We start from the raw sequence: 20,366 nt of genomic DNA, 5'->3' as shown, positions 1-20,366 counted from the left end.
ACGAATGCTATACGCACGTAAAACAAGTTGAGTTTGAACTGCCAAGGTCAGACGATAACATTTACCTATCCAACGTGGCTTCAGAAAATCTCGCGAAGCTCATATATGTACTCTGCGGGCTATATTCGAACGTGCGAGTTGCCACGTTTTTTCGAGAAAACTTCGCGTTTCGCAAACACTAATCTAGTTTATTGCGTCATTAATGATCCGGTATGATCACTGATGCACGAAACGTACTAAGTGGTTTGTGTTCGTTTCTTGCTAACGCATTAACACTGATGCTAGCAAAGCTGAGCAAGGGAGCGTCTGACTACTGAAAATGCTCGAGAGGATGCTCCCGAGTTCCGCTAGGCTGCGCGACAGTCTATGAGCTTTGCGAATTTTCAGATAGACGCTGACTTTTCAGTCGATCAATCTCGCATGCAGGGTGTGTTAAGGTACAGAGCATCGAACCCTCACTCTGGCGTTACTAATTAAGCGCGAATGCGACATCGTTTACAGGCTGTGCTTTTCCTCTTCGGGCGAAGCAACAACGTGTGCAGCAGTGCAATTACTTCTCGTGGTCGCAGTCTTTGAGTACGAAATTCAATGTGCCAAATTTTATTACAAGTGTATTGGGACAGAAACGATGTATGTTTTCTTAGAGCACATAAGACCTTTTTAAGAAAATGCAAAACAGTGAAATTAAAAAGGCAGGTATTACTCGTGTAGGCGGAAGGTGTATGTATTGTACTTCGCCTGTGAAGCCTTGCATTACCAGGAGTTTTAAATTATGTCGTATTCACGTGTGGCGTGGCGCGAAGCCACGTCTTAGCGTGGCTTGGAGTAAAACTTAGTACAGCAATGTATCTTTTGTTAATCTAGCCTTACAGAGAACCACACTGTTCCACTAACATGGTGCTGATCTTATTGTTTGGCTCTTCCCTTTTTGAGATAGTGGTGATGGGCCAAAATGTAATGTTATTACAAGAATTTTGCATAAACTAACACAAACAGCTGCGACACGAGACTAGAAAAAGGAGTGAAGAAGGCATTCAGAGTCAGCTGCAACATTGTCTACAGCATCATTGTGTACTTTTCTATTCAACTGTGCCTGTCCTTAGAAGTCAGAGGCACGGCCAGGGGGTGACACACTGGGCTCGTGCCCCTGCCGAAATTCCTTCCGGCCTTGGAATACTGACTATACATAAAGACGACGCCAGTCCCTCTTTCAGATCAAGGACGTGAACCCACCGAAACAGATTTCTGGCTATACGCCACTGCTATAGATATGACAGCTATAGCAACGGCTGTGCCATGTTTTATCGAAGATGTGTAATGCGTCAATGTCCCAATAGTTACCTTGCTCAGCTGCAAACGTCCGAAAACCTGAATAATTTTTAAACATTTTATTTATTCCGTTTTAGCCGCACTTGTACACGGGTGCATAACACCTCACTCAAGTAGGTGTCAGTAGCAGGAAGAGTGCCATGTGCTTGTTTATTCTGCTTGCTTTGGTCAAAAAGCACGCGGTGATACTCAGTGTGATAACACGCTCATGCATCATTCCGCCTTGGTCTCGGCAGTTTCGGGAGGGCCGTGGGAAATGGCGAGTGACTCGTCCGCGCACGTTACTGCCATGTGTCAGCGGTGCCTGGCGCCCAATCCCTGCAGGTGGTGTGGGCCATCTGATGAGCCAGCCCCTTCAGCATCCTTCTCGAGATGATCGAGCATCATCACGCTCTCGTAGGATGGTGGTGGGGCAGCGGCAGCGTCCACGTAGGCTGGCGGTGGGGCAGCGGCAGCGTTCTCGCACCCCAGGTAGACGGTTCCGGACTGGTGGCGATTGCGCCATGAGAAAATAAGCACAACGGCGACTGCAAGCAGGACGACACCTGAGGCGAGCATGCAAGCCGAGACGATTCGAAGCTGGAGCTGCTGGTATGGCTGCCCACTGGAAAGGAGAATGGCGCCGCTCACGGCCAACAAGAGCCCGACGGCGACGCAAAACACCACGCAGTGCTTGATTGGTGGCAACGATGACGTCCTGTCACCAGCCGCGGGCTGCGGATCTCTGATGACGCTTGTAGTTGAACCCACCATTTCGAGTGCCACTGCCGGAACCGCTGCACTCGATGGTAGTCACAGGCGCTGCAGCTGCTGCGACTTAGCGCCACGGTGGGAACACTCCATTCTGGGCTCCTGCGTTGCTGAGGTGGGGTACTGAATGTCAGGCTCATCATGGTTGCTCGTATGTCAGGTAAGAAAGAAAGGGCGCAAAGAAAAAATACACGATGGAAAGCGAAGCTTAGCGGAAGCCTCACGGATTACGTGCAAAAGTAACGCGAAGCTACAACCTCATCACTAACGTCAATCTACCGGCGCTCGGCACGACCACACGTTGTATTCACCCATGCCCAACCGCCTGCGTGGCTGCTCCCCGTTTCCGCTCACCACCTTCTCCTCTTCGTTTGACCCCCTGAATAACTGCAACATCGAACTCGCCATCCTCCTCCATTCGTCTCTGCTAAGCAATGCGGCACCCTCCGAACCTTCTGAACCACACTTCCTTCTCAACACTACATCCACGCTTTGTCCTCTTCTCTCCTCCTTTCCCCATCGTCTTCTCACCACCGCGACACACCTCACCTTGAACCTCCCCCCGCCCATCTCGATCTTTCTATACTATATAAAGCTATGCCGTTCTTCCACTTCGCTTTACACAAGAAGCTGCGCCGTGTTTCGCGCGGTCGCCATCCACGGCTGAAACTCAGGGCGTAAACAGCTCCGCTTTTATTATGAAGGGGTTGTTTCCTTGTCTCACCAGGGCCCCACCGCGCAACTATCCGTACATGATGACTTCGAAGTACGCACGTCTCAAGGGCGCCTGTGGAAAATTAACGTTTTTATAATCGGGGCACTAATGCATATGCGTTCGTTGACTGCGGAATTACTAACGGTGTCGCGCCAGTACCTGAACCATTTTTTTACAATGGACATGGAGAAAGAAATATTGGGAGGGGTCTGCGTCACTTTGTGAAGATGCGGGAAGTCCGTCGTTGGTCATATTGACTGGACTCATTTTCCTCTCTCGTTTTCAAGTGAACAGCGAAGTAGCTCGAAAACAATGTTGGCTGCACGGCACCATGATCCAACGGAAAGGAACTCGACGTGCTGGACCACCGCGATACCGTTGGCGAAAATATTTTGGTCGAGTATTCTGCTGTTGCGCTGAAAGAAGTATATATGAGTATTGTAAATCATACCAAGAGATGTTGCTTTTATTAGGTGGGGAATTAAAGATGGTTTATTGGGTCGCATTATCGGGCGCTTCACTTATGTGCGGCTGCTTTGCTTCCATGGGTTCGGGCATTCAGCCAGACTGTGAGAGCTCGACGCCGTAATGTGGGAAAGTACGTGCAATATCATGGCTCAAACCACAGCTCGGCGATGGTCCGCAGAACTCGTACTTGACGTGCTATGTACGCCCATTCTGGCATATAAAACAATCGTTAGACCATTTGCTGGTTCACTAGCATAAACTTGCATTTTGGCCGTAGCAACGCAGAAATATGGCGAGCAGCAGCACACCCGTAAGCAAGCAAATGCAAGAGAGGGGTGCGTACTGATTACGGTATGTTGTGTCAACGTTTTACCGATTTTTGTGCACGCACTGCAGAGAAAGATAGATCGGCCGAGCTCCGGCTTCTATACATGATTGCTCAGCGCCCAGTCACCGTGCCCATGGTCCTGGTAAAATTCCACCGGTGTCCCCATTGTGCAACCGGTGACCTTGTTCAGGTGTGCGAATTACAAGAGGGCAGTGCTGGTAGCGAGCATGCATAGTAAACGAAACAGTAAGATTGTTTTAACACGCACAAGGCACTTGTTACTTTAAGCATTCAGAACTCGAAACTATACATATCATGTACAGATTTCGACTTTAGGGGCACGAAAGTGTCGCCCGCTATCACAAGCACGAACACACTACAGACGTCTCTGACCTGCAAGGTGTTCATCGTGCGCAGTGGCTCCGTTTCTTATATCGAGCCTGATCAATAATTTCGCTGAGCACTTAACACAATTTATCTCCTTCATCCGCTGCACAACACGTGCACGGCTATGCACTCGTTTCGCAAACCATTCCTACCCCGTGGCTACAACCAGATTTTATACACTTTGCTGGGTAAATTAACCTGGTTATAACACTGCGAAGCTAAGAACAAGGCACAAGCAATGGATACTTCCCTCCACAGTTTGGTATAAGGCTTATGAAAGCACACATGCTATCACCGCTACCCCACTACACAAAACACTGCGTACCGCCGATCATGGAACCGCCGACTGTGCCCAGTGAATATGACCGCCAAGACGTCATTCCCGCCACACCTTTTTCCCAGCCCGACGGCTGGGTAGGCTCTCTACTAAGCTCCTTCCCTCATAAGTTGCAGCGGAGCTATTTATTAAGCCTTTACTGCTAGTCCGTGTAGTGCTGACAGAATGCGATCATCACGAGCCATCAGGGATTACGGCCGGTCTTCATCCTCTTCGTTATGTTCTCATTCGATTGAACACGTTTACCAATATGTACGGCGTGAGATGGAATAAATCTCATGGGCCAGGGAACGAGCGAATCTACTATGGAGAGAGAAAACAAAGACACAAAGGAGAGATCGAAAAAAATAGAGCAAGACAGTGAGAGAAAAAAGTACAAACCTACCTACACACACACACACACACATATATATATATATATATATATATATATATATATATATATATATATATATATATATATATATATATATATATATATATATATATATATATGATTTGAACACGCTTCAAGAGTAAAGTACGCTAATATGCAAAATGGGTGCCAATAAGGTTGACCTTTTTTCTTTTTACTTCAGCATTACAGTGAGGACATATCTCAACTAGAAGCTACGCTAATTCCGTATCTAAGCATTCAGCATCTAAGAAGTCAAAGGTCTCTCTGAACCCGCATTAATTGCTTGGAGTATTGACAGCCCCATCAAGTAGAGTTTCCTTTTGTAATCCAGTAAGCTATACGACAGTATCACTAGCACAGCCAGGCAAGGGGGGGGGTCAGACTTATTTCCAAAATTTTCCAATTTGGCTTATTGCCACGTTCCATTTCCCAAGCTTTTGTTATCGTCCCAAAACACCACACGATTCTCAGCGCAAACCGCGCCTGCAGTTTTCGAGAGGGTTCCGGACTGTAGTAGATCATTTCGATAAGATCACGCCCACTGTGCGAATGGTACAGATTGTTCTGGAACGTACGCCGCCGCCAGCGGTAGCGCTAGAACATTCGACGGCGGGAGTATAAATGCCGACGCGCTTCGCCGCTTGTCAGTTGTTGATCGAAGGCCGACGCTCCGTTCGCCGCTATCAGTCCGAGACTGCTATCTGTGCGAGACTGCTGCTGTAATTGGACTTTCCGTTTACCGGGCACCGGTTCGCCCAAATAAACAGTTAAATCCCAACACGAAGTCTCCTGTCTTCGGCCACGTCACGACCCCGTGACATCTGGTGGAGGTGCTGCTTCGTTCATGTACCGCACGCCCCCGTCAAGCCGTGAACCCAGCCCACGTCGCGGAGAAGACACCGACGCCAACCAGAAGAAGCGAACAAGCCGCCGACAGCAAGGGCTAACACCAGAGTACGGGATTCTAGAAGACAAGGCGCGGAAGACCAAGGCCATGACCGCGACTGTAGCGACAATGACAACCGCCACATCCCTGCCCACGATGGTCATGCGTCAACCCAGGGAACCACCAATTTTCCATGGGTCATCGTTCGAAGACCCGGAGTCCTGGTTAAAAACATACGACCGTGTGGCCGCCCTCAACCACTGGGACAACGAAGAAAAGCTCCGGCGTGTGTACTTCTACCTGGAAGACACCGCAAGGACCTGGCTAGAGAATCGTGAGTCCACGCTCCTAACGTGGGATGTCTTCTGCGGCGCATTTCTGCAAACGTTCGCGAGCGTCGCTCGCAAAGAAAGGGCCGCTGCTCAACTAGAGACCCGGGTTCAGCTACCGAATGAGGAGGTTGGAATTTTCACAGAGGAGATGACCCGCCTATTTCGTCACGCTGACCCAGACATGCCTGAGGAGAAGAAAGTTCGTTTCCTCATGCGAGGGGTCAAACAGGAGCTCTTCGCGGGACTAATGAGGAATCCACCGAACACCGTCCAAGAATTTGTATCCGAGGCGACCACCATCGAGAAAACCCTTGACATGCGCACCAGACAGTATAATCGTCGCCTGACTCCAGAATGCGCTGCTGCTCAAACCAGTGACTCCGAAAACCTGCGTGAAACGATCCGAGCGATCGTGCGGGAAGAACTGCGCAAACTGTTGCCTTCGGCGCAACCTCAAGTGGATTCGATCGCCGACATTGTGCGAGAAGAAGTTCGGCAATCACTTCGAATTCCCCATACACCGCTGCCCGAGCCAGAAACTATGAGCTACGCCGCTGCAGTGCGCCACAACGCTCCTCCCCGTCCACGCCAAAACGCCGCCCCGTCGCACTTCCATCGCCAGACACCACCGCCGCCACCACCCCCACCGACGACCTACCGTTCACCAGCGGGCCAGCGCAGTGCGCCGAGGAAAACCGACGTTTGACGCACCCCTGACCACCGCCCACTGTGCTACCACTGCGGCGAGGCCGGGCACACTTACCGCCGTTGCCAGTACCGACAGATGGGACTGCGTGGCTTCGCCGTCGATGCACCACGTCCGCAGCCAGGAGAACGACCACGTGACATCGCCGACTACCTGACAGGAACTCGGTGGACACCACGAAGCCCTTCGCGTTCGCCGTCGCCCAGCCGCCGCACGTCACCGCACCACCGACAGTACTCTGGCCCAACGCGGGGCCGGTCTCCTAGCCCGTATCCGGGAAACTAAGGGCAGCAACCGGTGGAGGTGCGGTTGCTGTGCGACGAACTACCGAAGATCCTCCGATGACGACGACGCTGCGACGGAGCTTTCCGAACACAACGCCAACCAGGCAAAGCCCTGACGGCGAAAGCTCACTTGCTGAAGGTGGCCTGACGACGCAACATGGAAGCAGCGGAACAAGCCGACGCAGCCGTGACCCGACGCCACGCCCTAACTGTAATGCGAGACGGCGAACTAGCGACCTCGACGTTCTTATCGACGGCCACAGTGTGACCGCTCTCGTCGATACTGGAGCCGACTATTCTGTCATCAGTGGGTCGTTCGCCGCGAAGTTAAAGAAAGTTAGGACAGCTTGGAAATGCCCTGAATTCCGCACAGCCGGAGGTCATCGCGTAACGTCTGCAAGAATCTGCACTGCGAGAGTCACCATTAACGGCCGTATTTATCCTACAGACTTCATAGTCCTACAGCGTTGCTCGAGAGATGTCATCCTTGGCATGGACTTCTTATGCATCCATGGTGCTGTCATCAACCTAAAAACAAAGTCGATAACGTTATCCACAGAAGAAGCACTACCGCCGCGCACGCCATCTGGACGCCATGCCTTGAATGTGCTGGAAGAACAAGTCACCATTCCGCCTCGCTCAAGCGTCATTATTTCAGTCGGCGCTCCTGAATCACCTGACTTCAAAGGCGTCGTTGAAGGCAGTCAGCATCTGTTGGTCACCCGAAATCGCAAGAGGAATCGCAGAGTCGCAAGAGGAATCGCAGAGCTGCGGGGAGGCAAAGCAACGGTTATGCTCACGAATTTCAGCAATGAGTACAAACATGTGAACAAAGGAACAACGGTCGCATACATCGAAAAAATTGTCGAAGCCACCAGTGCTTTCGCCCTCGCCGATTCTGCGAAACCTGCTCAGAGGAACCAAGCCCCTCCCATAGCTTTCGACGTCAATCCCAGACTTCCTAATGATAAGCAAGAACAGCTCAAGGCCCTGCTCCTGCAATACGAAGATTGCTTTTCCTAGTCATCGAAAATTCGGCAGACCCCAATCAATCATATATATATTTATATATATATATATATATGATTTCAACACGCTTCAAGAGAAAAGTACGCTAATATGCAAAATGGGTGCCAATAAGTTTGACCTTTTTTCTTTTTACTTCAGCATTACAGTGAGGAAATATCTCAACTAGAAGCTACGCTAATTCCGTATCTATGCATTCAGCATCTAAGAAGTCAAAGGTCTCTCTGAACCCGCATTAATTGCTTGGAGTATTGACAGCCCCATCAAGTAGAGTTTCCTTTTGTAATCCAGTAAGCTATACGACAGTATCACTAGCACAGCCAGGCAAGGGGGGCGGGGGTCAGACTTATTTCCAAAATTTTTCAATTTGGCATATGTACGTTTACGCATGAACACATGCAAACATACATACGGCATGCGTAAAACAATATCTGGCTACATCACTGTTGAGTATAACATTGTTTGCCCTCTCATTTTTAGTGCAGCTGCCCCGCAAGCACCATGCCTTACAGACATCAAGTTCTCACTTTCAGCATATACTTTAGTATAGTGACAAAAGTACGTAATGTATTATTTAATCTTGTCTTGACATTCGTCTCTAGCATTCCTTGGCCAATGTTAAGTGCCATCAATCCATGAAACTGACAACTTATGGGTGGTATTTCATAGGTGAAATACATGAATTTCTTATACATACCATGAAACACCACCAGTATATCATGTGGTACCACCAATGAGTTGTTTCATGGTATCAATACTTCAGTACTGCTTTTAGAATTTTCTGTGCGAGTCATGACAATGTTGCAACCGACCGACGCTAATGCAATTAGGTAACCCGACTCCAAATGGTGACCACTCCAGTAAGCCAGGAACGTAAGCAATCATTCAGCAACCTAGCGTTGGCTGCCTCTGTTTTGAAGTCACGAGAAATAGTGCGTACACTACATGCACCATGAGAACGCATCGTAGTGAAGACCAACAAGATATCTGCCATACGACAATAATACAAAACGTTTCATTGACTGCGTCAAATGCTGAATTAATTTGTCATTTGTCGTCGGCAATCACTTATACTTGCCTAAAGCTTTCTTAATTGACGCCGGTATTTCGGCATTATAGGCTCAATACCTTACGACGTTAACTTGCTTGCTAGAATGAACCCTTGGCTTCAATGACAATATGTAACCGAGCTTATGTAGAAAAGATGACCGCGAAGGCAATAGTTAGCGTTAAAATGAGAACAAACAATACAAGAAGGACACTGCTTCGAGAAACTTAATGCTGCACAAGTTGGTGAGGATGCACGATATTAGATATATAGCAAGATACCCGTACAAAACAACCACAAAACTAAATATCCAGTTTACAATACGATACCATTAAAAGACACTGCATGGATATGAATAACCAGCCCCAACTTACTCTGGCAGATGCACCCAACCAGAACAGAGCTTCTGAGTAACTGTTAACTAGAGCTCCAGTGTCCCGGTGGAGATAGCCTTCTCCGAGTGCGAGGTGAGATGCACCATAGTAGAACCGCCCGATCTCTGATGTCTTACGTAGCAGTGAGCGCAGCTAGCAGGGGAGAAGACGTCGCTCCAAGCGGACGCCCAGCTGCCACACTTATAGAGAGGCACACTGACAGTGTGATCGGCACGTGAAACACGCCGTCTCTATGCATAGGTGCGCAACCAGATAGCCACCACGGTAGCCTGACACCTCCCCGAGCCAGTGGATACGTCCGTGTTCGGTGGGCACAGTACCACTGCCATCCGGTGCGATCTCGCCGCTGCACTGCTGTTCAGGATTTATTGAGGGGCTGCTGTCGTCAAGCCCTAGTACTGCTTCAAAGGCTTCGCGCCGTACAGTGTTATGCGAATAACGTTTTACAGTTAGGAATGCACGTGCCTCAAATAAATTGTGCTGGTTTTCTCGAAAGTCGCCAAAACACTCTTCCCTTGTGAACCACTTCATCAAGGCTATTTATACAGTATCGTACTCGAACTGAATTCCAATTCATAAATGTACCACACATTTGGCATTGCCTAATCCAGTGAATGTTCCATCTTGTCACAGTGAATAGGTAAGAACTTGCATGACAGCTTAGCAGCGATAACGAATAATATTACACAGAGAGCCACCTGACCTCTGGAGGGAATTTGAACTAACATCATTTGACCTGAACATTAAAAAAGGAAGAAACTAGCAATAGAGACTGTCAAAAGCTATCAACGACCCTCCTTTTACATGTAGTTACGTGATTAGGAGACGAGAGAATATTGCACACAAAAAAACGATCACCTGGTCAAACGGTAGAAACAGTTCCATGTTGCAGTCTGCAGAACAGTAGATTATGAAGGCCATGTCAAACTAATTATGCACGTTTTTTTATTAAAGCGTCCTAAACAATGCTGCAGAATCCACAAACGGCGTTGGTCACTTGCTGTTTACGTTCTGCGCCCCCAACAACTCATCCTGTACCCTCACAGCACCACGCGCCTCATCGATGTGGTATCGTTATCAATACATCTGTGCACGAGAGATATCTGAATGAAGCACTTACAGATTGATCAGTTCGACTGTTGCGCCGTCCACGCAGCTTGAATGTCTTCTCCACAGCTCCGATACCGCCTCGCAGAGCGCATTCCGGCTGATAAAGTCCAAAGCTACTGTGAAGCCCGTTAATTGACATGATTGCGGCGACGCGTGGATACGGGAGCCGTTCGGCCGACGTTCATGCACACGATTGCGAATAACTCTGTGGCCCTGGAGCAACAGAGCCGACCCGGTAAACTGGGTGGCCGGTGGTCACAGCCGGTAAGCTGGCCAGGCTACGCCACTGTGGCAGCGGCCAGCGGCTGCTGCATTTCACGATGCCGATCCACCTGCCTCGTGGTATGTTCCAAGCACGGGGCACGCGACAAACGACCTAACCGAAGAAATACTGGCTTCTGAGCACAACGTGGTTGGTTTCAACTGGGGCAGCTATAAATGTTGCATTTTTCGGGAAGTTGTAACACACATCTACTAGTACTACCTGACAAATTGTATTTATTAGCCAACAATGCGCCTTTTATCTTCTAGCGAGCACTAGATCCCCTTATTTCGCTCACGTACACAAATACCTCATCAGAAATTTTCTATGTTACTTTCGTATAGCAAATTCAAGTAACATCAGAAATTCGCCTCTGAATGAATACTGCCACTGCAAGAAGTGAGAATCTCTAAGCACAGCATCCAAGCTTCCCTGTGTTCGTGAGTCACGTGGTCTATACACGAAATAAAGACGATGAAGTAAATGCCCTTTATCGATCAGTTCCCCGTTTATACGAATTCATGAACAAAGGCTTCCTAATGTTTGACCCATAGGCTCATTTGAGTACCCCTCACCACGAAAGATTATTACGAACCACATTTATGGCGCATAGTCACCCAAGGGTATAACACGTATGTGAATTCCCTAGATTTGAGGACAAGATAGGGAACTACTACTTCTTCTTCTTCTCTTCTCATGGCTCGTACCCAGTGCAGAGTGTGCTGCGTGTTAGGTGAATAAAAACAAACTTCGCCTAACACTTAGTCAATCCCCTGAATTGGGCATGAGTCATGGGAGGAGGAGAAAAAGAAGAGAAAGAAGTTCCCCGATCTTTTCCTCTAACTCCAGCACTAGCAACTAGGACCTCGTCTCCAGTCGAACCGCAGCAAATGGCGCCATTAGTTAGGCGAAAATGCAGTGCAAGGACGCCCGCTCGCGGTTTATGAAAATAGTCTAACAGACCCTCCAACAGTGTCGCTTTCGGCTAACCGTCGCACACCCACGTCAGCCAGCCTTGAGGCCCCCATCATCTGCTGCGACGCGACAGGAGGACAGTCTCGAACTAATATATGTTCTTATGCCTTAGCACCGCCGCGGTGGTCTAGTGGCTAAGGTACTCGGCTGCCGACTCGCAGGTCACGGGATCGAATCCCGGCTGTGGCAGCTGCATTTCCGATGGAGGTGGGAATGTTGTAGGCCCGTGTGCTAAGATTTTGGTGGACGTTAAAGAACCCCAGGTGGTCCAATTTTCCGGAGCCCTCCACTACGGTGTCTCTCATAATCATATATGGTTTTGGGACGTTAAACCCCGCATATCTATCTATCTAATGCCTTACGCAGCACTCGCAGTTCGGGCATCCTGGTTGTCAAGTGATTGCGAAGCTCAACTGCTAACCCAAGGTCGTGGGATCGAATCCAAGCAGCAGCCGCTTTTTCGATGGAATCTAAAATGCCTAATACTCGTGCACTTTTATTTAGGTGAGACCTCCTCTGCAGCGCTCCTCTTCCTCCACCTCCTTATTATTATTATTATTATTATTAATATTATTATTATTATTATTATTATTATTAAAATTACTATTATTATTATTATTATTATTATTATTATTATTATTATTATTATTATTATTATTATTATTATTATTATTATTATTATTATTATTATTATTATTATTATTATTATTATTATTATTATTACAGTTCGGCTCGCACGATTCAGTTAAGGTGACAACGAGGTGAAACCTGTGGAGTAAACTGGCGCGACAGCCGTTCATTCTAAGTGGAAGGCAAAAAACACATGTCGCTCTACTTCCTGCAATCCACAATTAACTAGGGATTTCGCAATATCTAACGGAAAAGATATGTCGTCCCTACGAGTGCGAACGTTTCCTTCTTCGTCCTCCTCCTCGCTGCTTCGTCTTTCGCGGGATTTCTAAACCCTCGGGGCCACCCTGCATGCTTTCGGTGCGTCTTTCCGAGCAGTATAGTCCCCGAAAACGCCTCCAATTTCGGTGCGCTCGAGTAGGCATGCTTCGAAGAAATACGACCATCTGCCCATTCGTCCATGGATGATCTGGAGTAATATTGCAAGACGAACTAGTAGGTATGAGTGCATCGTAACTCATATTTTTGCGCACACTGACACACGGACACGATGTTGGGCCCTTGTTTAGGTTGTACGTGTGTCAGTACATGCTAAAGATATGAGTTACAATGAATGATGGCAAAACATTTTTCATACCATGACGTCACCAAAACACGACCGGCCCCATCTGACCTTTAAGTGCAAGGGTGAATTTTCCTGAAGGCGCACATGCACCCATGTGATATCTAGCGCGTTCTCAAACCCAAACAATGCACATCGAACAATGAGATATCCTTTTAATATATCCATAGAGATGTCGAATAATAGATTAAAAGATTACAGAAAAAATCAATTATCACTCGAAGGCTTGATCGATGAACGAATAATGATTAAATATTTAGCCAGACCTGCTTTTTTGGGGGGCGGTGTTTATTTAACTTCAGTCCGGGTCCACGCCTTGGCTATCCGCTTTTATCACAATGTAATAAGTATGACATATGCCTTCCATGACGGAGCAAGCTATTCTCAAGTGGTGCTCGAACGCGGATGAATAGGCCATTGAGAGCTATTTAAGATATCTGTACTTTAACGTGCACTTCACTTTGATAAAACTGATGTACTAACACGAGTGGCGACGTTATGTCGGACCATAGGCTAACGTTTAGGCGCCGGTGTATCCTAGTAACATGGTGTGAGCCCCAGATAAGCACAACTTCTTACGAACGAATCCAATTTTTTTCCTTTTCGTTTTTTTATACTAATACATTCTTTAGTTCAAATCAGCATATATATATATTCATATATATATATATATATATATATATATATATATATATATATATATATATATATATATATATATATATATATATATATATATATATTGTCACGCAGTTCATTTAAGTACAGACCTACTGGAAGGCCGAGGAACGCCCGAAGAGCGAGGAACGCCAACAGGCCTAAAATACAAAACAAACGCAAGCTCGGGTCGCGCGCGTGCACCAACGCTGTTGCTTGCCGTTTCGTGCTGCTTCGTCGTCGTTCGCATAGTTCCCTACATTGGCCCCCGGTGAATAGCGTAGCCAACCTGGCGGCTTAAGGCGTAGTCACTATAGCGGGGTCGTAATACGGCTTCAGGCGACTCACATGCACAATTTCTCGGCTACGACGGCGTAAGTCATGAGACTGTGTCAAAGGCTCAATCTCATAATTGACTGGTGACGTACGGGCGAGAATGCGGTAGGGCCCGTGGTATCGTGCCAGTAATTTCGACGAAAGGCCAGGAGTGCTCGGTGGAATCCAGAGCCAAACGAGAGCACCAGTCGCGAAAGTAGAGAGATGTCGGTCGGTGTCATGCCGTAGCTTCTGGTGGCCTTGGTCCTCGGTTGTCAGTGAACGGGCCAATCGTCTGCAATCTTCTGCGTACCTGGCAACATCAGAAATTGCAGTGTACTCAGAGGAGTCGGGCGTGTATGGGAGGATAGTGTCCAGCGTGCACGATTGTTCGCGTCTGTACAACAGCAAGAAAGGGGAGAACCCTGTTGTCGCGTGCGTAGCGGTGTTATACGCATACGTGACGAATGGAAGGACAGTGTCCCAATTGGTCTGGTCTGAAGCTGTGTACATCGTCAACATATCACCGAGAGTGCGAATAAATCGTTCTGTGAGGCCATTCGTATGCGGGTGATATGCTGTCGTCATGCGATGAACCATGTTGCACTGAGCGAGCAACGCTTGAATGGCGTCAGAAGACAAGAAATATGCCCCCGGTCGCTCAAAAGTTCGCGGGGAGCACCATGGCGAAGAACAAAGTTGCGCAGGATGTAAAACGCAACTTCCCTCGCGGTTGCTGCGGGTAGTGCTGCCGTCTCCGCGTAACGCGTGAGGTGGTCCACGCCGACAATTATCCACCTATTTCCAGAAGACGACGTGGGAAGTGGTCCGTATAAGTCAATACCGACGTGGTCAAACGGACGTGCTGGTCAAGGCAGAGGCTGAAGTGTACCGGCAGGGCGTTGAGGTGGGACTTTACGTCACTGGCATGCAGTACAAGCAGGAACGTACTTGCGGACAAATGTGTACATGCCGCGCCAGTAGTACCGCTGACGTGAACAGTTGTACGTTTTGAGAGCGCCAGCGTGAGCTCTTTGCGGGTCCTTGTAGAAAGCAGTACAGATTTCCGAGCGCATGTGGTTGGGTATAACTAACAGCCACTTCCGACCTTCAGACGTGTAATTCCGCCGATAGAGTAGGTCGGCTCGAATAGCGAAATGTGTGGCTTGACAGCGGATAGTTCTTGAGACCAAATTAGCTAACGGATCAGTCAGAAAGGCGAGAACTTGGGAAATCCACACATATTTGCGTTGTTCCGATGCCATGTCTGTGAAGTCGATTGGTGTTATGACAGCTGAAGAAGGTGACGAGGGGGTTGGGTCAGCCGGTAGCGGCGAGCGGGATAAGGCATCAGCGTCGGAGTGCTTGCGGCCGGATCGGTATACAACACGAATGTCGTATTCCTGTAGGCGAAGCGCCCAACGACCAAGGCGCCCCGACTGGTCTTTGAGCGATGATAGCCAGCATAGAGCGTGGTGGTCCGTGACGACTTCGAAAGGGCGGCCATAAAGGTATGGGCAGAACTTCGTCAAAGCCCAGACAATTGCGAGGCACTCTTCCTCCATGACGGAATAATTACACTCGGCTTTCTTGAGGATTTGACTCGCGTAAGCGACCACGTATTCTTGTTATTCTTATTTTCGTTGAGCCAATGCAGCACCAAGACCGACACCACTGGCGTCGGTGTGGACCTCTGTAGGCAAATCGGTGTCAAAATGACGTAATATTGAAGGTGATAGTAATAACCGCCGAAGCGCGGTGAAGGATTCGTCGCACTCTTTTGACCAAGCAGAAATGCCTTTAGAAGTTGTCAACAGGTTGGTAAGAGGCGCGATGATGAAAGAGAAGTTGCGCACAAATCGACGAAAGTATGAGCACAGGCCGATAAAACTTCTAAGCGTCTTGATGGAATTGGGCTTTGGATAGTCGGCCACGGCGCGGAGTTTCGCCGGATCATGGAGAACACCCTCTTTGCAGACGACGTGACCTAGTATAGTGAGCTGACGTGCGGCAAAATGGCACTTCTTGATGTTAAGTTGAAGGCCAGCAGAGGTGAGACACGTGAGAATAGCACGAAGACGAACAAGGTGAGTTGAAAAGTCGCGAGAAAAAACGACGATGTCGTCTTGGTAGCAAAGGCACGTGTTCCACTTGTAGCCGCGAAGGATGGTGTCCATCATCCGTTCGAAGGTAGCTGGGGCGTTGCAGATTCCAAACGGCATGACGTTAAACTCATACAGCCCATCAGGTGTTACGAATGCAGTCTTCGATCGGTCAGGATCAGCCATTAGAACTTGCCAATATCCTGAGCGCAAATCTAAACAGGAGAAATATTCTGCCCCTTGCAAGCAATCGAGAGCGTCGTCGATGCGTGGCGATGGGTACACATCCTTCCGAGTTATCTTATTGAGCCGGCGGTAGTCGACACATAATCGGATAGACCCATCTTTTTTGCGCACAAGTACAACAGGGGACGACCAAGGGCTCTGCGATGGCTGGATGACACCACGGTTGAGCATATCGTCGACTTGTTCGTTAATAATGCGGCGCTCTTTCGCTGAAACTCGATATGGTCGTTGGCGTAAGGGAGCATGAGTACCGGTGTCAATGTGGTGCGTGATGTACGCTGTGCGACCCAAAGGGTGTTGAGCGCAATTGAAGGCAGAACGGAACTCTCGAAGAAGGGACATGAGTTCCCTTCTTTGTGTCCGCGATAGCTCAGCGGCAACAGAGGGCTGGAATGAGTCTGGCGCGGGCAGTGTGGCCACAGGTGGCGTCATAGCATTGAGCTGGAGGTGAGGTGCGTGTTCGGCGAACTCTAGAGGGCGCAAGAGGTCAACGTCTTGTATGTTACCCAAACATTCTCCGCGAAGTAAGGTAACTGGCGACGATAGTGAGTTCGCGACGAGCATGGTGGTAGCACCGGATTCCCCGGTGAGTACGGCAAAGGGCAGGTGTAGGCTTCGGCGGCGGGTAAATACGTCAGGCGGGGTGAACAAAACAGTTCCGGCAGGAGCGGCCGTACAGGTCAGGGCTACAAGGATGGATGTTCTCGGTGCTATTTCCGTGTCTGCAACAACGGCAAATTTATAAGGTTCAGGAAGAGAATCCACCAAACAAGAGGTTGGCAGCGGTGTAAGGGCAACTTCTGCACGTGAGCAATCTATGATGGCCCGATGACGCGAAAGAAAGTCCCGTCCAATAATGACATCGTGAGAGCATGATGCCAGCACAAAAAATTCAATGGCATAAAGTTCACCTTGGATAATGACACGTGCAGTGCACACAGCTGTAGGTTCTATGCACTGCGAGTTGGCCGTGTGGAGCATCAGGCCCGAAAGAGGCGTCGTCACCTTTTTGAACTTGCGGCATAAGGTCTCACAGATTATGGAAACGGCGGCGCCTGTGTCGATTAGCGCTTGTGCGGCGGTCCCCTCAACATTGACGTCAATAACGTTTTGCGGCGAGGAAGATGGAGGCCTTAAGCAGTTCGAATTGTATGCAGCTGTTGCCTCCGGAGCTGCAGCGATCAGTTTCCCTCTTCCGTAGCAGGTCGGCGACGCATAGGTGACAGGGAGCGTCGTCGGGGCGATGGTGACCGATGGTTTGCGTAGGGTCGAAAACCGTCAGTGGTGTACCTTGATGGCGTCCTAGACGACGACGCCATTAGCCTGCCCACGGTGTCGACTGGAGGGAGATCTCGGCGACAGTGGCGGGTGACGTGTCCAGCGATACCACAGGCGAAACAGATGGGCCTATTATCCGGCGTCCTCCAAGCGTCTGAGCGACGGTAAAATGGAGCTGAAGATCTCGCGTAGGGATACGGCGCAGCAATTGGGGCTGTAGGCACGACATAGGGTGGCGTGGCAGGTTGAGCATATGGCATACGCTGTTGCGTAGGACGAGCAGCGACGGCGGCGTACGTGAGAGGCGTAGTGACTGGTGGTTGCTGATGCACCGGCGGAAGGGCTTCAGCGACTTGGGTCCGAATGACGTGTTGGAGGTCCGGTGCCAAAGCTTGCGTGGGCTCATGTGTCAGTGGCAGCAGTGACAGCTGGCGCGCTACCTCTTCGCGGACGAAGTCCTTGATTGTCGAAAGCAGCGGCTGCTGGTCGGTAGGATGGGCAGCTAGGTGCAAGCTTGCGAGCGTGTCTGGCGTCGTGAGGGCTTGACGAGCGATTGCGCGCTGCCTACGCAATTAATCGAAGCTTTCAGAGAGGGCAACGAGGACAGCAATTGTGGGGGGATTTCTCGCGAGCAACATCTGAAAGGCGCCGTCGTCAATGCCTTTCAATATGTGCCGGATTTTTTCTTCCTCAGGCATGGTAGAGTTGATGCGGTTGTTTAGATGCAACACATCTTCAATGTAGCCCGTGTAGGTCTCGCCTGGTTGCTGCGCACGGTGACGTAAACGGTGCTCGGCTTGAAGCTTGCGTGCCGCAGGTCGTCAAAAGACGTCTGTAATAGCCGTCTCGAATGCAGACCACGTAGTAATGTCAGCTGCGTGGTTATTAAACCACAGTTGTGCGGTGTCCGCAAGGTAGAATGTGACGTAGACCAGCTTACTTGAGTCGTCCCATTTGTTACTTGCGCCGACTTTGTCGTACCTCGCCAACCAATCTTCGACGTGCGGCTCAGTGGAGCCCGGGAAGATAGGAGGGTCTCGATGAGGATACACGGCACCGCAAGTGACATGGACGGTCGGAGGTCCCACCTGGAGAGGCGTCTCGGTGGCCATGTTCGTGTCACGTAGAGGGGGAAGCTTACAGGAGCGAACTTCCAGGTTTGTACGGGAGTCCACACACCTCCACCAGATGTCACGCAGTTGATTCAAGTACAGACCTGCTGTAAGGCCGAGGAACGCCAGAAGAGCGAGGAACGCCAACAGGCCTAAAATATAAAACAAACGCAAGCTCGGGTCGCGCGCGTGCCCCAACGCTGTGGCTTGCCGTTTCATGCTGCTTCGTCGTCGTTCGCATAGTTCCCTACAATATATATATACATATATATATTGAGCGAAAAAATGAGAGGGAAAGAACGTCAAACACATAAGAAAACATGAGCATAAAGAAAGAAAATAAGTAAAAAACTGCAGTCGCCATCGATACATATATTGATTGCGGCTTGAAGTGATGTCTTGATTGATTGATTGATTGATTTGTGGAGTTTAACGTCCCAAAACCACTATATGATTACGAGAGACGCCGTCGTGGAGGGCTCCGAAAATTTCGACTACCTGGGGTTCTTTAACGTGCACCCAAATCTGAGCACACGGGCCTACAACTTTTCCGCCTCCATCGGAAATGCAGCCGCGGCAGCCGGGATTCGATCCCGCGACCTGCGGGTCAGCAGCCGAGTACCTTAGCCACTAGACCACCGCGGCGGGGCTTGAAGTGATGTCAGAGCGCTAATTATAGTGTCGCTGCAGCAATCGCAGGCACTTTGCAGTGAATGTAAATAATTCTGAGGATTGCCTTCTCTCGTGCCTTTTCAATACTAGAGAAAGAAAGTTTGTGTCCAATGGCGGTAGCAAAAGTTCTCACCTGCCACGGGAGACCAATGGCTATGAGGTAGTTTCGCTGAACTGGAGGTCCTAGCTCCGATCCCGGCCGTGGGAGCCACTATTCGATGAGAGCGAAGTTCATACATGAATCTAGGCGCGTGACCGACCTCAGCTGGGCAGATCTTATCCACAGTCTCCCGCTTCTCGCTTAGACAAGGGTCTTGGGCGTGTGGAAACCCATATGCGTATGAATTCCTTCTGCTCGACCACTCGAAAACGCGAATAGATTCTGTGTTAGCGGCTGTGCCGTACGCCTATCCTCAAGCGTTGCAGCGTAGCATCTTGAGCGAGCTCTCGTAAAACACAAAAAGCCACGAAGTCGAACGAGCTACACGGTCCCGGTGCTACAACTGCTTCGGGTGGTCTGGCGAGCTTTCTTATCAGTTACCGGGTTGTTTTGTTCCTTTCACAGTGATATGCCACACCGTACATGTCAATCGATCATGGCTGAAGTTGCGTTTGCCCACGCCCTCAGCGTAACGCCAAAATCACAAGATATATTGTGGCATAGCATTTCGTCTAGTGTTATCAGCGATTCACAATGGCTTGATTTATATGTGGTAGAGAGAGCGTCTATAGCGCAGGTTTATACAGATATGGCGGGATAGACAGAAAACCCGCAAAAGTTGTTCGATCGAGTATCGGCTAGAGTGCTGACAATACGGAAGTTCATGTCATAAAAGGATGATGGAAATTTCACATATAACCGCAATCGCGTGTCATAATACTGGACCAGCATGAGTTTTCTCTCATAAAATGATGGCAATGTGATGAGATGCACGACTTGATAATCAGCCATAGGCACCTTGGAATTTAAGAATGAAATAGTAGCTCTCCTGTCAAG

At 49.2% G+C, this 20,366-nt stretch overlaps 1 protein-coding gene across 3 annotated transcripts; it reads right to left on the bottom strand.

The window, feature by feature from the left end:
* Positions 1-1,373: 1,373 nt before the first annotated feature.
* LOC142776804 (uncharacterized) lies at positions 1,374-19,803 on the bottom strand. Of its 3 annotated transcripts, none has more exons than XM_075881159.1 (2): positions 19,503-19,803; positions 1,374-2,189 (listed from the first exon to the last, which is right to left on the bottom strand). In XM_075881159.1, the coding sequence occupies exon 2, from the start codon at positions 2,080-2,082 to the stop codon at positions 1,624-1,626; it is 459 nt and encodes a 152-aa protein (XP_075737274.1). In that variant the 5' UTR covers positions 2,083-2,189; positions 19,503-19,803; the 3' UTR covers positions 1,374-1,623. The 3 variants fall into 3 exon arrangements, with proteins under 3 accessions (XP_075737274.1, XP_075737276.1, XP_075737275.1); XM_075881161.1 differs by having other exon boundaries at positions 1,374-2,181; XM_075881160.1 differs by lacking the exon at positions 19,503-19,803 and adding an exon at positions 10,509-10,780.
* Between the last annotated feature and the right edge of the window lie 563 nt (positions 19,804-20,366).

This window comes from Rhipicephalus microplus, chromosome X (assembly GCF_043290135.1).
Source record: "Rhipicephalus microplus isolate Deutch F79 chromosome X, USDA_Rmic, whole genome shotgun sequence".
In the NCBI taxonomy this organism is placed as follows: Eukaryota; Metazoa; Arthropoda; class Arachnida; order Ixodida; family Ixodidae; genus Rhipicephalus; species Rhipicephalus microplus.
This window is presented reverse-complemented; position numbering and strand designations above follow the sequence as displayed.

Excerpts from the sequence above, each read along its gene's own strand:
- LOC142776804 (XM_075881159.1), bottom strand. The coding sequence starts at position 2,082 with ATGGTGGGTTCAACTACAAGCGTCATCAGAGATCCGCAGCCCGCGGCT.